General features: G+C 38.4%; 1 protein-coding gene across 6 annotated transcripts in view; it reads left to right on the plus strand.

The window, feature by feature from the left end:
- Window positions 1-18,958, plus strand: part of ehbp1l1a (EH domain binding protein 1-like 1a) — a 49,772-nt gene extending 30,814 nt beyond the window's left edge. For 3 of the 6 annotated variants that reach the window (XM_072687934.1, XM_072687936.1, XM_072687937.1), the window contains 12 exons: window positions 5,959-7,722; window positions 8,027-8,243; window positions 8,334-8,488; window positions 8,601-8,649; window positions 10,297-10,842; window positions 11,168-11,219; window positions 12,207-12,253; window positions 12,600-12,711; window positions 13,313-13,412; window positions 14,397-14,470; window positions 15,957-16,071; window positions 17,578-18,958. In XM_072687934.1, coding sequence (XP_072544035.1) covers window positions 5,959-7,722; window positions 8,027-8,243; window positions 8,334-8,488; window positions 8,601-8,649; window positions 10,297-10,842; window positions 11,168-11,219; window positions 12,207-12,253; window positions 12,600-12,711; window positions 13,313-13,412; window positions 14,397-14,470; window positions 15,957-16,071; window positions 17,578-17,668 — 3,322 coding nt within the window. In that variant the 3' untranslated portion in view covers window positions 17,669-18,958. Of the gene's footprint in view, window positions 1-4,974; window positions 5,491-5,958; window positions 7,723-8,026; window positions 8,244-8,333; window positions 8,489-8,600; window positions 8,650-10,296; window positions 10,843-11,167; window positions 11,220-12,206; window positions 12,254-12,599; window positions 12,712-13,312; window positions 13,413-14,396; window positions 14,471-15,956; window positions 16,072-17,577 lie in introns of those variants that run through there. The other 3 variants (XM_072687938.1, XM_072687935.1, XM_072687939.1) reach the window with 3 other exon arrangements.
- The last annotated feature ends 3,229 nt before the right edge of the window (window positions 18,959-22,187 follow it).

Below are 22,187 nucleotides of genomic sequence, written 5' to 3' on the forward strand. Positions count from 1 at the left end.
AGATCCTCAGTTCAAGAGGATTGGACTCATGTAGAGTGGCTGAACTTGAAAAGATGTCTGTGGAAGAAGAAGTCAAAAGAGGAACTGGTGTTTATCGTAAAAACACCAATTCAGTATACTGAGATCTCTGCAAACATAGCAGCTCTTTTTCCAACTTGCCCTGAGACAACACGTATTCCTGGTTTTCCATCTGCATCATACGGAAAAGAAAGAGATGTCCAGATATTGAGAGAGCCAAGTATGGAACCTATTTCTTCAACTTGCCCAATTGTACCTACAATTCCTGGCAGTTTGAAGGATAATCTGGAGATGTCTGAAAAGGTACCAAGCTTGAACGAAGCACCCAATGATCAGCATTTTGTTTCTAATGAATTCTCCAAGGAAGATAAAGATGATATTGCAAGCATAGTGTCTTTGAAACCTTTCTGTCCACCGGTACCTACCATCCCCACAGCACAACAGTCCCAAGTGGAGCCAAATATGTCAGAGCTTTATCTGTCTTGTCCTGTGATCTCTAGAATTCCTGGTTATCCATCTAAACAGATTTCCGAGAGTTTAGATTCAGAGTGGGTCAGTCATGAAACAATTCATGTTGAAAAGCCCCTGAGGGAACAAAAGGTTGAAATTATTAACACTGATAAAAATAGTGAGGATATCAAAATTAGTATGGCTTTATTACCAACTTGCCCTTTTGTAGCAGGCATTCCAGGTTTTCCGTCTGCACAAAGACATAATGGTCAGAGAGAGCCAAGCATGCATATGATTCGTTCCTCCTGCCCGATGCGCTCCCATGTAGCTGGATGTCAGAGCATACTGATTCCCATATCATCTGATTGGCCAACCAACCAGACTTTTGTGTGGGCCCGGCAAACTAAGAACCCTCCTATTATACAGAATGTTGCTTTTGAAAATGAAGCAAATCGTGAAAGAATGGTTGCTTTGGTGCCATGCTGTCCCTCAAAAACCAGTATTCAAGGTTTTCCATCTGTACCAGAATCACAAATGCAGAATATGACTACATCTTGCCCTAAAAGATCCAGCATTCCTGGATTCCCTTCAAAAGAGAAAACATTGGATTTAGACTGGATAGTTGACAAAACACCATTAAGGAGTAATCCATCGAAACCCAGAGTCGTTTTTATCAATGACAAAATGTATGAGGGCAGAGATTTATTGAAAACTATGTTTGCTTTGGCTCCAACTTGTCCACCACTGGCATCAATATCAGGATTTCCATCTGCACCAAAGCCAGAAATCATTCCTAGTATGGTGCACATGCAGCCATGTCTTCCAAAGAGTTCAACAATCTTTGGATTTCCATCAAGAGAGGGAATACAAGGAGAATGGCTTCCTGAGAAAACGTCCTTCTGGGATAAACCATTAAAAGCCAGATCTGGTGTTGCTACCCACTTCTCTACAGACCCTGTAGCTGAACAAATGGACAATTACATTTTGAAGACAATGTTTGCTATGGCACCAACCTGCCCAAGAGAAGTTCACACACCTGGGTTTCCATCTTTACCTCAAGTCAAAGTTGAGAACTTCTACTTACGGAAAGAGCCAGACATGGAAAATATGTTGCATTCCTGCCCAAGGATTGCTCTTGCATCTGGCTTCCCTTCTGTATATTCTGCAATGGAGCCATCAAGGTCAGTTCAAGACAAGCCAATATGGGTTAAAGCAGAGAAGGAGACATCAGTTTTAATAAGTACAATAAAGGATTGTGCACATTTGGAAAAAATGCCACTACTTTTGCCAACATGTCCAAATGAAGCTAGGATTCCCGGATTTCCATCTGCAAACAAGTTTAGAAAGGTGGATCATGTGATGGACGCCTTTTTACCTTCTTGCCCAAATGTATCACGTATTCCTGGAATGCCATCTAGAAAACAAGCCGCTGAAGTAGAGAAAGCAATGCTTTATTCGCCACCACTTTGGGAAAAACCTCTGACGACAATGGTAGCGGCCATTTGCACAACCTTCCCCGCAAATGAAGACAAAGCTGATATGTCTGCTCTGGTACCTTGTTGCCCAAGAGAAGCAAAAAGTATTGGATTCCCATCATTAAATGTGTCTTATGATTCTGTACAAACTAGTACAAATACATCCTCATTCAGTCCAATCCAGACCCAAGTGGACTCTGAAACTGAAACTGTTACCCATCATATTATAACAGAATGGGATCTAGCAATGGATATCAAAGAATCTGGTAAGACATGCTTTCTGTGAGTGGTGTGCGTAATACAGCAAAATTTCATTATAGCAGAGTGGAAATGATTGTTATTGCTGTTATTATTTTAAAGATAAACCCCTAGAGACCAAAAAGGCTACAGAAATGTTCACATGTAAAGGGTAAGTTATTTAAACCAGCGGCATGGCTTGCTGTGATAGAGTTGCAGCATGCAGAGAAATGTGGGTGGGTTGAACCAACAGGGAATTATTTTTTTGTTAAAATTAAGATTAAATCAATGAAATGTAGATTAATCAATGAAAATGAACAGAAATACCTTTAAATCCAATTTTATAGTAAGCCTGCATGAAACTTAATATCATTGCTCAATTACTTTAAACTCCCTGTGATGTACTAGTGATGTACTAGGTATCCTGCCTTGTGGCCAATGATTCTGGGTCCCACCGTGACCTGACCAGGAGGACGCAGATAATAAGATATATGGGTGGATTAAACTCTGAATTAAACTTGCCACTATAATGGGCTGCCTAACCATCTATATATCTACTAATATATTATGCACACATAGGCGCCACAAGGATGTTTTCGTTGAGTAGTCTGATGATTCTTCACATGGGGATGCTATTAGCATTATACTTTATGGCAGTTTAATTCAGTGTCTAGGTGATGAGAATCCATGGAGTTAACTCCAACAGTGGATACTACACAATAATTCTTGATTTTCAATTCCAAAAATTAAGATATAGAAAGGTAGATCTAGAAAATAAAACAATACCAGTTAAGTACATCGTACTAATGATATTAAAAACCAGGACTTTAATGCCAGTAATGTCAAAATGTACTTTAATTATTTGACCTATTCACCCTTAGCAATCAAATCTGCAGAGCTAACAGTAGTTAAATATCTACATGTGGACAAACACACAGTCAGCAAATATGGATGTTGATATATATATATTGTTGCTCCAAAATGGTGACTACAGGATATCCCGAAACTGTTCTGAACTCTGGATGGAAGTTAATGTAAATTAATTATTTATATAATTATATAATTATATAGTATTAATATAAAGCGTATAGACTAATATATAATAGTTGGTATATTAAGAAAATGACCAAAAACATATACCATGGAGGATCATTGATAGCACAAAATAGCATTGCTATGTGAGAACCAGAAGCTACTTATGAAGTGATGTTTTCTAGGACCATAAAATATTGTATAATTATTTACTTGAAAAAAAACAGTGCAAGCTAAAATAATTTGTAAATGATTGTAAACCTGTATTAGCAAACCATTGGTTATCTCTGAAAATCAATCCTTGTTGATGCAACCCTCCAGTTTAATAATTGGCAAGTCTTGTTTTGTCTTGTTTTGTCTTTCTAGCTGGTATATTATAGAACTCCCCAGAAATATCTACTAAATATATTTCAGCTCAGCTTAATTTTTGCCTAAATAATAAAAGAGCTTGTTTTAGCGGCCATGTGTTTGTGCTGTATGCAGGCAAAAGACAATGATATTATATTGTTGATAGTGAATTAGATTTGTAAGCATGTCTTGTGAGAGAAGTGCTTGGCATGAGCTCAGGTTTGGATAAAACGTTGTCCACCCCTCAGTGTAAGCCTTCAGCAAGAAGACCAGTCCCTGAAAGAATATTTAGTAGTGGAGCCATCATCTCCAAGCAAAACCCATGATACCACAGACCTATCAGAGACTGATATAGCTTCTGGATGGGAGGTGCTGGAGGCAGATGATCCTTGTACAAGGAAAGATGAATCTTCAGGCCTTGTTCAGACCATAGTTGGTGTCTTTCACAAGGGGTAAGCAAGAAGCTAAGAAAAAAATATATAGCATGACAGGCACATTCTTTTTCTAATTCCAATTATTTTGGCATGTTCTTTGTACCCGGTCTGTTTCCTACTGTCATGTTGTAATTACAGACAAATGATTTTAATGGGACTCAGAAGATTTGGATAGGGCTATCCTAAAATCCTAACTGGTAGTAGACAACCCACTCAGCAAAACTTGTTGAAAAGACATTGAAAAGACAACTTTGCAAGACGTCTTAACAACGATAATATTAGGTTAAGAGGTGAAAACACGTCTAGAAAAAAAGATGTGTTTTTAATATATGTCTAGGTTGAAAATATATGTCCTATGTTGAAAATACATAGTTTTCAGGTTACTTCAACCCAATCCAACCCAACCAGATTCAGCCCCAAAAAACGGCGACCATATAAAGTCCGGTGCTGGGTGGGAAGCGACAGAGACCAGAGATCATAACACAGATTCGGAAAAACAATGATTAGCCTTATAGCCTAATAATGAAGCTGCTGAGAGCAAACAGGTGTACTAGGCAAGGTCGGTGACCAGTATACTGATGACACTAAATGCAGGTGATAAGAGGAGATTTTGGGGGCGTGCCCTAACGCCTGCTGTACTATGAACAGCTGCCCAGTTTTCTGGGAGGGTTTATGCTAGAGTTGACAAAATGCATCTGATCTACACCCTTGTTCAACAATCTTAAACTTATGCCTCTTCCAGTCTTTTATTCTTAGCAAAGAGTCACACTTAAATAAAATCATAAAACAATAAATAAAATCATGACAAACCATGCCATGATTAGATCATGTTGACACTACTGATTGTTTGTAACAAACATTTGAGACCATGGTGGCCCTTGAGGAGTACTAGTATGGAAAGAGATCTTTCTGCATGTTTGGTTTATTAATGTGAAAAATTATAGATATATTTGATTTAAATAAATATTGGTACTTAGTGCTTCTGTAGTTCTACTAAAATGATTCATTTTTCATAGCTATGAGACAGTCGCTGCCATGTTGCAACCCTCTGGTTCAGGAGCAATCGATGACCCCTCTGGTTCAGGGGAGCCTGAAAACAGCAGTGCTGTCAAACCCAGAAAACCTCCTTGTCAACCTGCTGAGGAGGAGCCACTCCTGAAGAAAACGTTACCTGCTTCATCATCTCAGCCTCACTTCCCCACAAGTGCGGAGCCGTACACGTGCCGCTTGTTTGATGGCCGATCTGAATCTTCCTTGTCCTCTAAAAATGCTGAAAGCTGGTTTAGTGAGGAGGGAGAATATAGCCTGATGAAGAAGTGGCCCCCACTTACAGAGGCCGACCTACATGAGATTACTAAAGAAGAGGAGGACAACACTGTGCTGGATGTTTCCTCTCAGTACAGCAAAACAACCGTCAAAGATTTTATTGATCTCAGTAAGAGTGGTAAAGACGAGTTCGGTGCAGCCATGTCAGCATCGTTCTTGACAGAAAAGGGGTGAGTGTGTTTGCACAGACCATGGTTTCTTGAGTGGCAGTGTGAATAACTCTGTGTTCATTTTTTTACTCTTTTGTTTATTTATTGTTTGTTTGCTTGTTTCTTTGCATCCATACATGTTTTGCATTGCAAAACATAGCCTTTGCCTGGTTTCTTTGTTGTCTCAAGAATTAATGTATGGGGCATGATTATGCTTGTATATGCTTGTATAATGCTTGCAGCCAGATTATATTTACACTTTTTATAAAACATTTATAAAAATGTCTTTAATGATTCACTTAACTGCATTTCTGTATTTGTGTACTGACATTTAACACCCATTTGCATCTTGTTTGATAAACAAGCAAGTTGTGTGGAATGTGGGTTGGTGTTTTTCTGGTGTCCTGGAAGTCATTAGAAAGGGACTGATGTTCATCAGAGATTTCGGTTATCAACATTTTCAAGTGATTTTGTATTCTTGTTCCTAAGGACCGAGAATCATAGTGGTCAAGAGGTGTCTGAGTTCCTCCATCCTGCAAGTAGCAAGGCACTGAGGGAGACCTTATCTCTACCATCTCTCCAAAAACTTGCAGAGGCTGGAAATGATGAGACGGCTTCTTTAACGTCTAACCAGCCAGTACCACCACTGCGTGCTAGGAAGAAAGACAGCCTTCAAGAGCCTCCTCAAACTGTAGCCACTGGTGACCTAGAACCCATCACTCCTTACTCCGTTCCAACAATCATCCCACCTTGTCGCAGCAAGAAAAATAACTTTCCAACTGAGGAGCCTACGGATGGAAATTTTCAGATTGAAAACGTCTCTGTTGTAGCTGTAGATGTATCTCAGAGCACTTGGGCAGCTGTGCCTGCATCTATGATCAGCGCTAAGCAGATGGACAAAGATGATCACAAGGATATTGTTCTCACAAGCCCTGAATCAAAAGAGGACGGTTCTGAGGCTAGAAGCTGTGTTCAGGGTTCCGTTGATTTACCTGTCCCAATTCCTCGAGCAAAGAAACGCCTTAGTGCTTCTGATTATCCAGATGTTGCTGAGGAAAGTGGCACAGCTGAGACACAGATGTTCACTGATGGCAGTCAAGGATCTATCAGTAAAGAGCAACCTGAACTAGTGTTGGTGGCCGATCAAGAATCGATAGCACAAACTAACAAGACAATAGACACCATTATTGTGTTGCCTTCTCAAGAAGTATTCTCACAAACAGGTAGTCAGTGTACTGATGAGCTTCTAGCAGCTACGATACATGTTGCTCCTAACCGTAGGAAGGCGAAAAAAGCCCATTTAAGCAGCACTGTTACCGAAACTGAAATAGAGAAGAAGAATCAGCTGTCGTCGGTTTTCAGAACAGAGATAGGTGACTCTGAGACTGTCGCAAAAACAACTACCGGTACCCAGGCTAGTGAGGAGCAGAAAGACAAAAGACAGCCAGAGCAAACGGGCTGTGAATTCAAAGCTGCTGAGGAGAATTCAAGCCAAGTAAAGCCGACAGATCTTCTGATCCCAGTGCCACGAGTGAGGAAACAAACCCGTGGTTCTTTAAATGCTGACATTCCAACTACACCAGCCTCCCCTCAGTGCCAAACAGAGACAAATAACAAAGAGGTCCTTCAGGAGAACCGTAGTGACTTGAATGTACCTGTACCATTACCACGTGTGAAGAAGCGCCTCAGTGGCACCTTTATGGAGGAAATCCCTGTTTCTGAGCAAGAGCATAAAGAGACATCCCTGTTCCTTAAGGAAGGGGACAAACAGGTAGGCCCACCTGTTCCTATTCCTCGTTCAAAGAAGCGTCTCAGTGCAACTTTCTCAGGTGAGGACCATACTGACGACAACCAGGTATCCTCCTTGGTGGACCCAACTGTAGTCAAAGCTCCTGTCCCGTCTGGAAATGAGTCTTTAGTACATCATTTAGAAATGTCCTCAGAAGATAGTAGTCATGGGCGTGAGCAAAGACATGAAGAATCACTGGACAACCTGAAAGACGAAGAAAATGAGAAAGTGGTTACGGTCCGTCCAGAGCTTCTCTCCGCTGCTCATGAAGACAGCAGTGAGCAGTTAGAAGATGCTGTCAAAACTGCAATTTCAAGTGAGGCTAGCATAATCACTTTACCTACTGGCGATGTGAAAGACAAAGAGGAGGATATAAGTATTAACAAGAAGGAGAAAGGAGAGGATAAGGTTCCTCTGGGCTCTCTTTCTTTAGATGAGGCAGCCGTTGCCTTAGATTTAATAAGGTGAGTTATTCGGTGCAGAGTTTTGAAGTCAGTGCGGTGGGTGAGGGACATGATTACACATTGATTTACCTATGTATTCACTACATGTTTGAAAAATATATTTAATTTGAAAAACTATGTATCATTGCTTTTGGAGTTGGAGACCTGATTTTGTATTTAAGTGCATTCCAACATTTCAGCGAATTTCTAATGTAACCCCTCCCCTTTATGCAAATGAACAATGTCAGTTCTCTTCTCAGTGTAACAGCAATGTGAAGTCTTGCACAGATTTTAATATTTGTTCCTCCGTGTTTCTCTTTCCTAGACAAGAAGCTGATGAAGATTCCTCAGGTCGACCTGTTCCAGTGCCTCGTGTGAAGAAACGTCTTAGTGGCTCATTCCCAGACAGCACTGCATCTTCCACTAATGAGTCCCACCAGCAGGGGGCTTCCAGTCAGAATGTTCCTGAACCACTTGTGCCCCTTCGCAGCAAGAGGAAAACAGAGGCAGATAATAATACTGCCTCAGCCAGTGAGACAGAGGTACATGATTAGTAGTTGGCACTGACTTTCTTTAGCCATTTTAAAGATCAGTCCTGACCCACTGACCTTTTGTCTTCTTTTTTTTAACAGACAGTCAACCTTGTGGATTCGAGCCAGTCTCTGCTAGAGTGGTGCCAAAAGGTCACACACGGTTATAAGGGCGTGAAGATCACTAACTTCAGCACCTCATGGCGAAACGGACTTGCTTTCTGTGCCATCTTACATCATTTCCAACCTGATTTAGTGTAGGTACTTGAGTAATTGAGCAATCATATTGAATGACACATATTGAAGCATGATCATGTGATTGCTTAAACATTATAAATATTATATATAATCATCTTTCCTTTTATTTAGGAATTATGAAATGTTGGATCCTTATGACATCAAGAGGAACAACAAAAAGGTGATACATCTTTATGTCTTTGTTCACTTTACCTTTATAGTAGATGTCACTGCCATTTCAGGTCTGTTAGTATAGGTCCTTTGGTCCATAGGTCACCTGACTGCTTGGCCTGCATTGTTGAATATGAAGCCTTATGTTAGCCCAAAGTCAACCATATAAAACAGGACTGTGTTCTCTTTTCAAGGGTTAGGTTAAGTGTAGGTTAATGCAGTCTCTAGTGTAAGTGTGTGGTGGTGGTGATGGAAGAGAGTGTTTTTAGAGAGTGTACTTTTGTCCTTGGTCACTTTACACTAATTAAAGCACACCTAGGCTACCCCAGCCAAGAAATTACACATAAAACAGATCACTCAGAACCATGCCAACAGAAGACAAGTTGGTACCATATTGTAAATAAAGAATAAAATTGTACTTTCACAGCGCTAGCTTCCAGTGGATGATGCAGTGGCAAATTAAGACAGCAATGAGAGTTTTTACTGCTAAGAGACACAGTATAGACATATACATACATGCTTAAAGGAGCCATAAAATGTATTTATTCCGTATTTCAAATTGTTTTCTGATGTCTCCCTAGAAGCTATGTGAATTTGGTCAAGGTGAAAAAGACTAGATGACTAGAAGTCCATTTACAACCCTATGTTTTGGCCTTTATTGTGGACTCATGAATAATTTGATGAGCTCTGCTTTGATTGGCGAGGCATCACAATGGCTCACACAGAAGCCACATAGCACAGCACAGCACAGCATCGCTCATGTTGCATACCACTGCATAGCATCTCTAGCATCGAATTAGTGGCATTAGTTTTTAGTGCTGTAACAAGAAGATTGTAGTTATTGTTTGTAATTAATCCTGATTCTTATCGGTTAGTGCTGATGTAATGTCCTGTAGCTGAACAAATGGTAAAACCCACCAACCACAGTTTGCTTTTTGCCTAGCATGGATACCCCCTTGCTAGGGTTATGGTTAGGTTACCTTAGTATAACTAGTATTAGTTGACTGTAGTATAACAAGACTGCTATTCAACAGCTTTGTTTTAATTATGCTGGGTTTGCTTTTGAAAGTGGACAGAGCAGAGAGTTTGAGGTTCACAGAAAGTCACTTACATATACTGAATTCTTATTATTCAACTATGCCAAGGCAAATACAGTTTTCCACTTTCGGGCACCTTTAAATAATTCCTAAAAGGTTTTAGAAATGTTTACTCCTTAATGTGTTAATGGTACGAGCCTGAACCAATAAGGGTGGTGCTTCAAGTCAAAAAGGTGAGTCTAATGGTGTTTGGTCTGTTTAACTTTTCAGCCAACAGAGCTGTTTCAAGTGTAATGAGTGGCTACCAGAGATTAACCAGGGGGGCTAAAAGTAATTAAAACAATGCACTAATGTGCACAAGTTCTTAATACCTCTCCCTAAAAATGTGTGCCATTACTGAAAGCCTTTCATTGACTTGATTTTAATTTGATTTAATTTTTTTTTTTTTTTAAACTTTAATCTGCTGCAAACAACCTACTTCTAGGTCTACTTCTAGGCCTTGGTGTTGATATTCATTTTTTATTCATTTTATTCATTTTTATTCATTCATTTTTTATTTAATTTTTATGAGGACTACTGGCACCTTTTATTGTAACTCTTGCTTTATTTATTCCTCACAGGCCTTTGACGGATTTGCTTCGCTGGGGATCTCCAGACTGATGGAGCCCTCTGATATGGTCCTGCTGGCCGTACCAGACCGGCTCATTGTTATGACTTACCTCAACCAGATCCAGACGCACTACACTGGCCAGGAACTTAGTGTGGTGCAGATAGAAAAGAACAGCAGTGAGTCCAGCTATGTTGTTGGGGAGAAGATACAGGAAGCAGACCCTGATGCCGCTGCTCGCTATTGTGCTGAGAGACTCCAGAGCAGCTATGTTTCTCAAGAGACCAATGGAAATGTCTCTGACAAAGTGACAAAGGGGGATTTAGATACCAGTAAGAGTGTGGTGCCTCCACCTCGAACTAAGCGGACTCAAGGGCCGAGTCAGGCAGCAGGCTCAGGAGGAGCCCAAGCGCCAGTAGCCCCACCAAGGAGTCACTCTTCTTCCACTAAGGGGTTTTCTCATGTCAGGGATGCAGATTTGGTGAAGAAGCGCCGATCCCAGCTGAGAGGAGAGTCTTTTGATGAGGCTGAACTGTCAGAGAAACAAACAGCAGCAGAGGTAGTGAAGTTTAAAATGTCATATAAATTGATCCCATTGTGTGATTAGACACTCATGTATGACATGCATCTTCCTACTCCTCATCGCAGAAGCAGAGGTGGCTCCAGTGGCATCAGAAGAAAACCCTATACATTTCCTTAACATTGAAAATATTAGGATTGAAGATATTAGGAGTGTTATACAACCAATAATTACAACAGCCCTGTTCATATAAGATAAAATAAGATAATACTTTATTGATCCTGAAGGAAATTGCTGAGAATATAATGATGGAGAATCCCACAGACCCTCCCTACCATTAAACCTATTTTTTGTTTGCACACAGAGTCCGTCAGCTCACGTAGACAGCGGAACATCCAAAGGACGATCAGCATCACGTAAGTGCAAATTCAGATTACATCTCTTCACAAAGTGGTCTTCAACCCTCACCTTGGAGGTCTGTAGTCCATCACAATTTAGCCTCCTCCTTCTGCCAGCAAACCTGACCCAACTCAACAACTCATTAACAAGCACTTGTTAACTGAGCTGAAGTAAGTGTGTGTGAAAGCAGGGGAAACAAAACTAGGTAGGGCACTGGGTGTCTAGGCCTTTACACCACAATGTATTACACTCAGCAGTTTCAGATCCTGTGGGCAGTCTGTGGGTAGCGATATAGTTTAATAGTTTTAATAGATGAATTTATTCGTTATTTTATGTGACGTATATTGTTTTAAAAGAATAAAGGGAACTTTATGTTGATGTCATCATTTATCAGTTATATACTCTCATGACACTCTCATGAGTGCTTTGTGAAATAACACACGTTGAGAGTGAACATTTACAGATAAAATATCAGACCCAGACAGCATTTCACATTACAACATTTTCACATTGTTCATCATTGTTCAGACTGGAAAATCATCAACAGTCCACAATCACCCGCAAAAGTGTTGTTTCCTACATGTTGATCTTACATGTCTTACATGTTCCCTATGTGTGGATATTACATATAAACAGGCTAATGCAACACCACACAGCTTTCCTTTCCTTCCTAACTGATGTGACCTGTCACAAAGATGGATGTTTTAGGCTGAATGTAAGAGCTAGATGCTTTTATTAAAACAATAACAACAGACTGGGTATGAAACTGCTGGGACAGGAGCGATAACAAACAATTGGGAATAAAAGGTGGGCTAGGGTTGAGACTGCATAGCTAGGTGCTTGATTTTATATACCTGAGGCAGTAGGACTAAATGAAATACCTGAATTCAGTGATTAAGAGGTGTGTCTCAATACTTTTGTCCATGTATTATAGTGTATACATAATGCTGTTCTTTTTTGGTTAGGTCTTCTTGTAATGTTTTGGTATGCATTTGCTTTTCTAGCAGAAAACGTTGAGAGTGTTGAAGAAGGAACGGCAGGAGGTAGCCAGGTCAGTTTCTGATATTTCTGATTTCTCATAACTGGTAAATGCACAAAATGAATTCATATGAAATAAGATGTCATGTGTGTCATCCATACTACATAGACAAGGCAATTCTGTCCTTATAGTGCACTGTTAAAATTGCAGGCAGCCCATTATAGAACAATAAAAGAAAAAAAGTGCAAAAGAGGATTAGGGAGGAAATAAAACTTAAAGGATATTATAACAGCTAACTGTGATAAGCACCGACATCCTACAAGATTTGCAGTAGTTTCATGTTGACCAAATATTTATCAACAAAGATTCTTTCCATTTGATGTGACTGTGTATGTTGTGTCTGTGTGTGTGCGTGAAGGATGTCAGTCAGTATGTGCTGAGTGAGATGCAGGCTTTGGAGGCGGAACAGAGGCAGATAGATCACAGGGCTGGTACTGTGGAGAGAAAACTACGGGGACTTATGGAGTCTGGTAAGTCAATTATACAGTTGAGGTTATTCCAAAAACTTGAGATTTCTGCATACTATAGATTTGAATTCAGCTAGCTGCTTCTCCTACCTGAGAGCTAATAGCAGCAACAGGAACACCACACTAATAACACCTAACACCTAATAAATCAAGTATTCATCTATATGTGATACATAGAGAACATAGCATGAATGACTAGCTATTAAAGTGAACACTGAAACAGTTAATACGGGGGTTCTTTTGCTTTTGCACACCTCAAGCAGTGACCTTAAGTCAGACATTCCGGCTGCCATGCAGTAAAGAAAAACCTACGATAATTATTATATGTTGTTACTCATGGTTGAGTACTTTTTTGTACTGACCATACAGAATTGGTGATATTTTTAAGTGTTAATTGTAAGCTTATGTTTATACGTAATGCTCAGTTTCTCAGCCTTGCTTATATTAACTGTGAATTGGTATGCATGGCAGGAAAACTCTTTATTTATACAAGCTGACAATAAAAAGGCACCCTAAAATTTAGACATGAGATTTCGGCTCACAACAGCGGTCAGTAAAGTGTGAATATTATTGATTGTTATACAGTTCACACTCTTTCCTGTAGGCAGTGACCGCGAGGAGGAAGAGAAACTGATTCAGGAGTGGTTTACCCTGGTTAACAAGAAGAATGCCCTAATCAGAAGACAGGATCATCTGCAGTTACTGTAAGAACTTTCACAATGCATTTCAATTCATCCTCTACACACAGTATATTCTCTGTTCGATCTTCTCTAATGACAGTCTGATTGTCAGTGTTTTTTAATAATAATTTTGTTTGCAGGTAATATTTTTACTGGTAACATAATTTTAGATCAATTTAGTTAAAAGTCAGAAACAGAGCTGTGGATATGTCTAAAGTGATGTAGAAAGCTGAAAGCAAGATATGTGAAATTATAATATTATTATTATATTGTACTGATAAAATCTGAAGGCAAAAATCTGAACAAAAACAGTAAATTGTTAAATATCCATATGACTGATATTTTACATGCTTCAGTTTTTAAAAAACCATTTGAGAAATACTTTTGCCGCTTACATTTACATTTACATTTACGATATTTAGCTGACAACCTTCTCCAGAGTGACTCATATTTAAATCATGTTACTCTGGTTGGAGAATGTAGGATATCACTTTATTTTGGGACGTTCAGCTGAATGTCTCTTAAATGCAACTGAACTGAGTGAATGTAAATGACTGGCTGTTAAATGTAATGCTACACACATCCCTAACCCTTAACCTTAACCTTATCCTTTTAGGGTTAGGTTTAGGGTTAGAGTTACGGTCAGGATTTAGGGTTAATTTAAGGTTAGGGTTGGGGTTAGGTGTAGGGTTACATTCAGCAGACACACATTTACATTCAGCCTAGAGTTCAATTGCATTGGATACATATTCAGCTAAATGTTAGTTCAATGTCAGGTGAGCATCTGTGAGGCATCTGTAATGAACCATCCAAGTTAAATGATATTAAATGTCATGTTAGAAGTTTTTCAGTGACTCTTATTGGTGTAGCTAGGTGGGAATCAAACCCAAGTCTACTGCAGGGAAGGCAGTGTTATTACCTACTACGCTACACCAACCAAATAGTTTATAATACAGTATTTATGATTACAATGTATAGTTTTTAACTGACTTTCCAATTCTTTGACAGGCAAGAAGAACAGGATTTGGAGCGGAAGTTTGAATTATTAAAGAAAGAGCTTGGAGACCTCATGGCTGTAGAGGGTAAAACAACACAACACAACACAGCTCAATACAAAACAACACAACATGCATACAAAAATGTTAAATGTAAATGTAGTCCCTGTCAAAGAGTATGCACCTTTACTGGCTAAACTTCCACTGCTGAGAGAGCATAAGTGAGCAAGGTAACAGAAAAACCCTGTTACCCAGTAGAGCTGCATCCCAAAACACACACTACCACACTAAATACTGTGTAATATATAGGGCACCACCATTAGATGTGTTAGTTATTATACTGCAGTGAAAAGATTAACTTGAGATGCAAAGCTTGCCATACATAGTGGAAAATTAACCAAACAGTAGCACACAATTAAAAAAAAGAGACTTCCATGTCACTGCCATTGCTCAGCAGTGCAACAGAATCCAGGCTCTGCATGTAAATCATTTATGGCAATGAACACACACACACACACACACACACACACACACACACACACACACACACACACACACTAACTAAGAGCTGCCCCTAGAAACTTTCCATACTGAAAGTCGAGCCCTGGCCACCTAAACGCTAGACCACATATTGTGTTATTATTTTTATTTTATATATTGTGTTGATATGCTATATGATGTAGAGTGTTTAATAACATTAATATTAACAGGGAGTAATATTAACTGCTCAATGTTGGCTTTCAGCATTAATGTAGGATTGGTACGGCTGGTGCCAGGATGAGTAGATTTTTATTTAATGTGTGTCTTGTCAATTCTAAACGGTGGTCTAAATGGTACTCAGGCCAGTGTGGACAGGCACATTACCATAACCATAACTTTTCTGACAGGCAGAACAAGTAACAAGCTACCTTCAGAAATCAGGTATCCTCTTCAAAGTCTCTGGATAGATGGATGGATAAATGGATGAATCAAGTGATGGAGAAAAGGGTGGAAGGATGAATGAAAGGATAGATGGATGGGTGGATGGATGACTGGATTTATCAAATGTTGGAAGGAAGGGTGAATGGATGGATATATGTATATATATGTGTATGTATATGTATATTGTGCCAGTTTGACTCAAATCAAAATGTAACACACAAATACAATACAAATGAAACCATTAACAATGTGGACATGTCTGTTTTCCTAATGCTGTGTATGCATTGTGCAACAGAGTGTAAGAGAGTAGCACGAGAGTAAGTGTAATTGTGTAATCGTCTTACAATAAATCCTTTTAGATCAAAGAGAACAACACCACTTTTTAAGCAATCAGCGCAGTGGACGAAACACAGGCCAAAAGATTATGTTTCTTAGCTTTTTAAAACCGATAAGATTGAGTTATTATGTATGTGTGTTAGTGGAAAGAAATTAGATCTGTTTGCATAAATCCCTGAGTTTCTATTATCTATACAGAGCTGGTTACATCCGAGAAAACAGGCACATTTGAAGATGTATTAAACTTTTTCAAACTTTGAGTTTCTGCCTATTGCTCTTCCCTTCTGATGTTCCCTTCTTCATATTTTCTCTGTAGAGTGGCAGAAGACACAGGCTCATAAAACCAGAGAACAGTTGCTGCTGCAGGAATTGGTGGCTCTTGTAAACCAGAGAGATGAGCTGGTCCATGACATTGATGCCAAAGAGAGAGGGTCAGTGATTGTACAATATCCTGTGTCTTCACTGTGCAGTACTCATTAGTAATAATACACTGACATGACTCACTGTGCAGTGATTGCATAAGAGCCATAGGTGTATATTCTGTATGATGTTTTGTATGACGTCTGTATAAAGTCACTGATTACATAACTATGTCTGATATTTTATTCAATGATTGACACAGAGCAGATTGAAATATTATATTCTAGATAAAGAAGGTATTTCTGTGTATTTCTTATGTCCCATTTATTAATAGTAATTTGTCTGCACGTTTCTGCATCTAGATTGGATCGACACGTTTCTAATATGAGACAGATGTTAAGTTTATCATTTTATTTTTGTGTTGTATAGTTTTTTCACTTATTTTAGAATTCCTCTATATAATGAATTCAATAGAATTAACCAAACAAGAATCTCATTCCTTGAAATGTCTGCGTGATTAGAATTCTGAGAAGTCATTTATACCCTCATATCCTGCGGCAATAGCCGCTATTGCAGAACAGTGTTGCAGACACAGGTATCCACCGTGGTTAGGATGTCTTGGCTGGAGATTGTAAGTTAAATTGAAAAAAGATGATTGTGGCATATAGCCTATGAAGGTTATTATTAGGTTATACTGGTCTTGCTAAATGAGTAAATGTTACTGTATACCATGCTGTAGTTGCATGGCTTGAGATGTATGTCTACTCTCTCACTTACACATCGACATGGTCCGACAACTTAGACCTACTTGAAACCCTCCAGACATGACATACTGGTTCGAAAACAATAATATGATCACACAAGCATTTGGATCAAATATTTGGATGATGATCAGCACACATTTAACCGGTGTGTCCAAACCTTTACTGGTACTGTGCCTTTTAGAGGCATTGAACGCTCAAGAATTGAGCATTTCATATCGAACCACACTGAATGAATTTGTTTCCACCTTAATCATAGAATTCTTTAGATGCAGAACCGTGTAATATAATATAATAACGGTATAAATCTAAAATGTTAGATAGTTCTGCATGAGTTCCCTTTCTCATGACTCTTGGCTTGCAGGCACATTCGCCATAGCTCTTCATTATCTCACTCCTTCTGTCCGGTTATTCTTGTTCTGGTATTTGTTGTGCTACCTGGTGTTGACCTGAGGAGGATGGGTTTCTCTCAAGGTTTCTTCTTCTTGATCTGATGGAGTTTTTCCTTGCCACTGTCACTTTTAGCTTGGATCTCTGTAAAGCTGCTTTGTGACAACATTCGTAGTGAAAAGTGCTAGATAAATACATTTGAATTGAACTGAATTGACTTGAATGTTTTCTACATTTGTATTACTGAGAGTAGTGACTGCAGACTTTTTATTTATTATTTGTAGTAAACATCACGGTATGCTGTGTATACAGTATGTAGCCTGAGGCTCTGTTATTAACAGCACCCTCAGGTTCTGGTGTTTGACTTGTTTTGATCAATGCCATCACCTTTATCGCCTTTTCATCTCTGTCTCCTCCGACGTGCAGGGCATTGGAAGAAGACGAGCGATTGGAGAGAGGTCTGGAGCAGAGACGCAGGAAGTATGGCAGCCGGAAGGAAAAGTGCATTTTACAGTGAGGGAATATGGACTTCTTTATGACCAGGAAGTACAGACAAGTGTTAGATGGTCAAAGATAATTTTATAATAGCCACCTCTGTGCACTGTGCCAAATTTGCAAACACTGCTTTGCAGGCAAAAGATCAGGGGGAGAAGGCTGGATGTTGCCTTTCAGAGGAAGATGTTACAGGGAAATAGAGAACGCCCATATATTTTTTGAGAAGTGGATTGGAAATGGGGAAATTTTCAGTCCTGTTCTGCATAAATGAATAAAAACAGCTGTTGTAATAGGTCATATACTGTAGTACCTTCATGAATTTGCAAGGATTTTTGTGAAATCGGCTGAAAAAGAGGTTCTAAATGTTCAGACAATTTCAAGTTTGTACGTTTTAAGGTTTTAAAGATGCTTTTTTGCATTTTGCAGTATGTATTGCTACATTTTACTCATGATACAGTATAGAGCCGTGACCTTGCAGTGATGTTTGCCTTATCAATGTATCCTTGCTACGAACGGAACTACCAAAGGAAACATGCGCTAACTATACACTTTAGTGACGTGGGTACAGGTAAAGAAGTGAAGTTTACTCCTTGTTTGGTTGGAATTGCGTGATTCTGCTCATTGACTGGGCTTTCAAACAAGAAGATGGCAAACCAAAGAGAAGCCAATCTCCTAAACTATGACTTTAAACACAGTAAAAACCTGCCTTAATAATATAAACCTGGTCTCTACACCACTGTTGTTTGAATAGTAGCTCTTTAGTGCACATACTGTTTAAAGTATTTATTGTTACTGTTGTAAAATTGTATATGTTTGTCTATTAGAATATGAGTATAGATATGTTTAAAGCCCCACATGACTAATAAATAGAAACCAGAACCTTTTCATTTTATTTCTTATTCACAAGATATCCATTACCGTAAATTGCATTACTTAGCAACAGACTTGATGTGTTAAGTGACAGAATAGTGGTGACTCATGTCAAAAGCAGGAACGTGTCAATTCTGGGAAACTTTCACAGTAACAGTATTATTTTGATTTATTCATGATGAGAAAAATAGATCACTAGTTAATGTAGTTCATGTACTGTTGTGTGAATGTGTGGGTGCTTCTGATTATTAGACTTAGATTAGAATATTAGAGATATTAGTCCTGGGTTGTTGTTTTTTTCATTTTGCCTTTGCATCAACCTTTTGTGGTTCATGTTGTTAAATTAACTTTTAGTCTTGTTCACTGATGTTCTGCACTTTTAGAATTGCACTATTCAGAAGTCTGCTTTTAAAAAATATATATATATAAAAAAGTTTTTGGACCTGCTGTCTTAGTTTCTGTTTCTCCTGTAAAATTTTAAAGCCAGTCGTTACAGGTCAAAAGCACCACATATTATTTTCTGTCAGATAATCTACACCTCACCAGATTACATATGAAGTCAACAAGATTCTTTTAGTTTTGACTGATGAAGACTGAAGGTTCATTGTTTATATTAACCTAAAGAATAAGTATGGAAAAGAGGAGGACAACCAAGCACATTTTGGATATTTGAATTTTTTTTTTTAAGGTATTTGAAATCACACCTGTCACGATAAGTAGTTTTTGAATTATATGTTGTCCCAGAAATAATTGCAATAAACAAAATTATTGTAAAATTATTTTATGTCACAAATACAATGATAATATAATAACATAATAATGACACTCTTCTAAAGAGCAGTGAACTTTTATTGATTAAGAATATTGGAATTTGAATCAAAAAACACAATTAACAACACAACCAAGCCAGCATATCAACTCATTCACGTTAATAGGCTCTCCCTGCTAAGTAAATAAAATGAGCAATATTGAGGTCAGCAAAAATGACTAAGGTTATATTCATATCTTGTACGATAAGTTGATAAATTATCATAATTATCGTGAGCAAGATAGCCTTCACATTTTGGCTTAAATTGAAAATGTAAACATTGTTTCCAGCACTGACAGTTTGTAAACAATTCAGCCAAAAGCATAGCTCAAATGCTGGCCTCACAGACATGGTAAATTGTGACAGACAGCAGGGCAAATTAAAAACAGCTGTCTGTTCAGGGGGTGTTCCTGCCTTGTGCCAATTCCAGGTCAGCTCGTAAGAAGCGGATGAGAAGCTGAATAAATAAACTAGACAAGCTGTCTGACACAAATATATTCAAATATCTGCAGCAAAATGAATACGATTGCCAATAAGAGGATGCGTCAAATACTGGCAAATGTATTTTTCACTACAGCTGAAGAGGAAACATCGGCTTCTCTCATTTTTCATTTGAGGAGTTGTAGATGTATCACTGTAAATAAACACATTTGCAAAACTCACAAGTCATACAAGATGACTAATAGCACGTTCTACTTGTTTACCTACGTATAATATACATGACCGTTTACTCCCCGTTCGGTTCTGATTATCAGTCTGTGTGTTGTGGTATTTAGTTGGTATCACAAAAGTCACTTTTCATTGTCAAGAAGTGTTTAAGGGGATTAACAGTGTGTTTAGCTTGGTCCAGTTTTGAAGAGCCTGCATGTCTTGTTTTTCCTTTTAGAAGGAAACTGAACATTCAGCATAATCTGTGGCCTTATATTCAAGCACTCCTCTTGTGATGAGTCTTCAAAAAACTGAAGGAGGAAGTCGTATATGTGAATTTCCTGAGTTAGCAGACGAACCTAAATAGTGACGCATCATCTACATGACTGAAAATGTCTTTTTCCCATAGGTTTAAACAAAACATGATGTGATACCCTTAAAACGGAATGAATGAAAAGATAAAAACGGAAACCATAGATAAGAGAAATACTCAGTGGCACACCAAGGCTTACTCTTCCATCCTAACAGGAGGTTTCAATTTTTCACTTCTTTTAAAGGAATGCACAAATAAAATGTAAGAGCTGTGTCTGCTTTGGGCACAGTTTTCTCTTCCCTCAAGCCATCAAACAGTGAGACATCTGCACACCATTCCTTAACTTTGCAAAAACAGCAGTGGCCCAGTTTAAACTGTAATCTAGAGACGACTTCTTGATGTAAATGATACATAACAAACAGTGTTACTGTGGCAGAAGCCTGTGGGACCTTGGGCTTCACTTTGAGAAATGCTGACTTGGTAGCTAATGATACCAGATTGGCAGTGTGGTGTCATGAGCTTACACCAGTGGCTACCAATCCTCCTGCTCCTGGAGAAATATCTTCCTCTAGACTGTATAGCTCAACCAAGACCTGTCAGTTAGCAAAGAAATAGGGCTGCAGCTAAATTGCTTTAATAATTAAAGAGTCATCTTTAAAGCACTGTTGTAAGTATTTAAAAGAAAATAACAGATGAGCTTGAGGGAGGAATGTTTTTACAGGAAAAATTCAACACAAATTGCTCTATCTATTTTTAATCTATGAAATCATTTCTTCGTGTGAAAAAAGTGGAAGTTTTTGTCTTATGACTATGAGAGTTAGGAAACAAACAAAAAAAAAACAAGAAGTGAAAGACACATGGACTAATAATGGAAAACGTTTTTGTGCATTTAAGTGCAAAGGCCAATTCAAAAGATGACCTTTCAAAATGATTAGCATTGTGGTGAAACTGGGTAAAATATATTTTATCTATATCCCAGGTTTTTTAACATCTGCTTTTATCTTTACCGCAGGTTTCAACATTACCGTTTTATCTTTACCTCAGGTTTCAACATTACCGTTTTATCTTTACCTCAGGTTTCAACATTAGCTTTTATCTTTACCTGAGGTTTTTCAACATTAGCTTTTATCTTTACCTCAGTTTTTCTAGCATCTGCTTTTATCTTTACCTCAGTTTTTTTAACATCTGCTTGTATCTTTACCTCAGGTTTTCTAACATAAGCTTTTATCTTTACCTCAGGTCTTTTTAACATCTACTTTTATCTTTACCTCAGGTTTTTCAACATCTGATTTTATTTTTATCCCAGTTTTTTTAACATCTGCTTTTATCTTTACCTCAGGTTTTTCAACATTACCTTCAATCTTTACCTGAGGTTTTTCAACATCTGATTTTATCTTTATCCCAGTTTTTTTTAACATCTGCTTTTATCTTCACCTCAGGTTTTTCAACATTACCTTCAAGCTTTTATCTTTACCTCAGGTTTTTCAACATTACCTTCAAGCTTTTATCTTTACCTCAGGTTTTTCAACATTACCTTCAAGCTTTTATCTTTACCTCAGGTTTTTCAACATTACCTTCAATCTTTACCTGAGGTTTTTTAACATCTGCTTTTATCTTTACCTCAGTTTTTTTTTTTAGCATCTGCTTTTATCTTCACCTCAGGTTTTTCCAACATTAGCTTTTATCCTGAGGTTTTTCAGGGAGAATGAAGGCCTCAATTTACATCTCAGCTTGCCAATCCTGGGTATCGAACCCACAACCCTGTCATCAATAGCCCAGTGCTCTAACGGCTGAGCCACCACTGCCCCAGGTAGTGACAACGAGGAAGATTTCGGACGCCTTGTTATCTGTAACTATCTGTAACTATCACGAGCTCTGTGCCATTAACAACTGTGTGTGAAT

The sequence above is a fragment of the Salminus brasiliensis genome, chromosome 9, assembly GCF_030463535.1.
Source record: "Salminus brasiliensis chromosome 9, fSalBra1.hap2, whole genome shotgun sequence".
In the NCBI taxonomy this organism is placed as follows: Eukaryota; Metazoa; Chordata; class Actinopteri; order Characiformes; family Bryconidae; genus Salminus; species Salminus brasiliensis.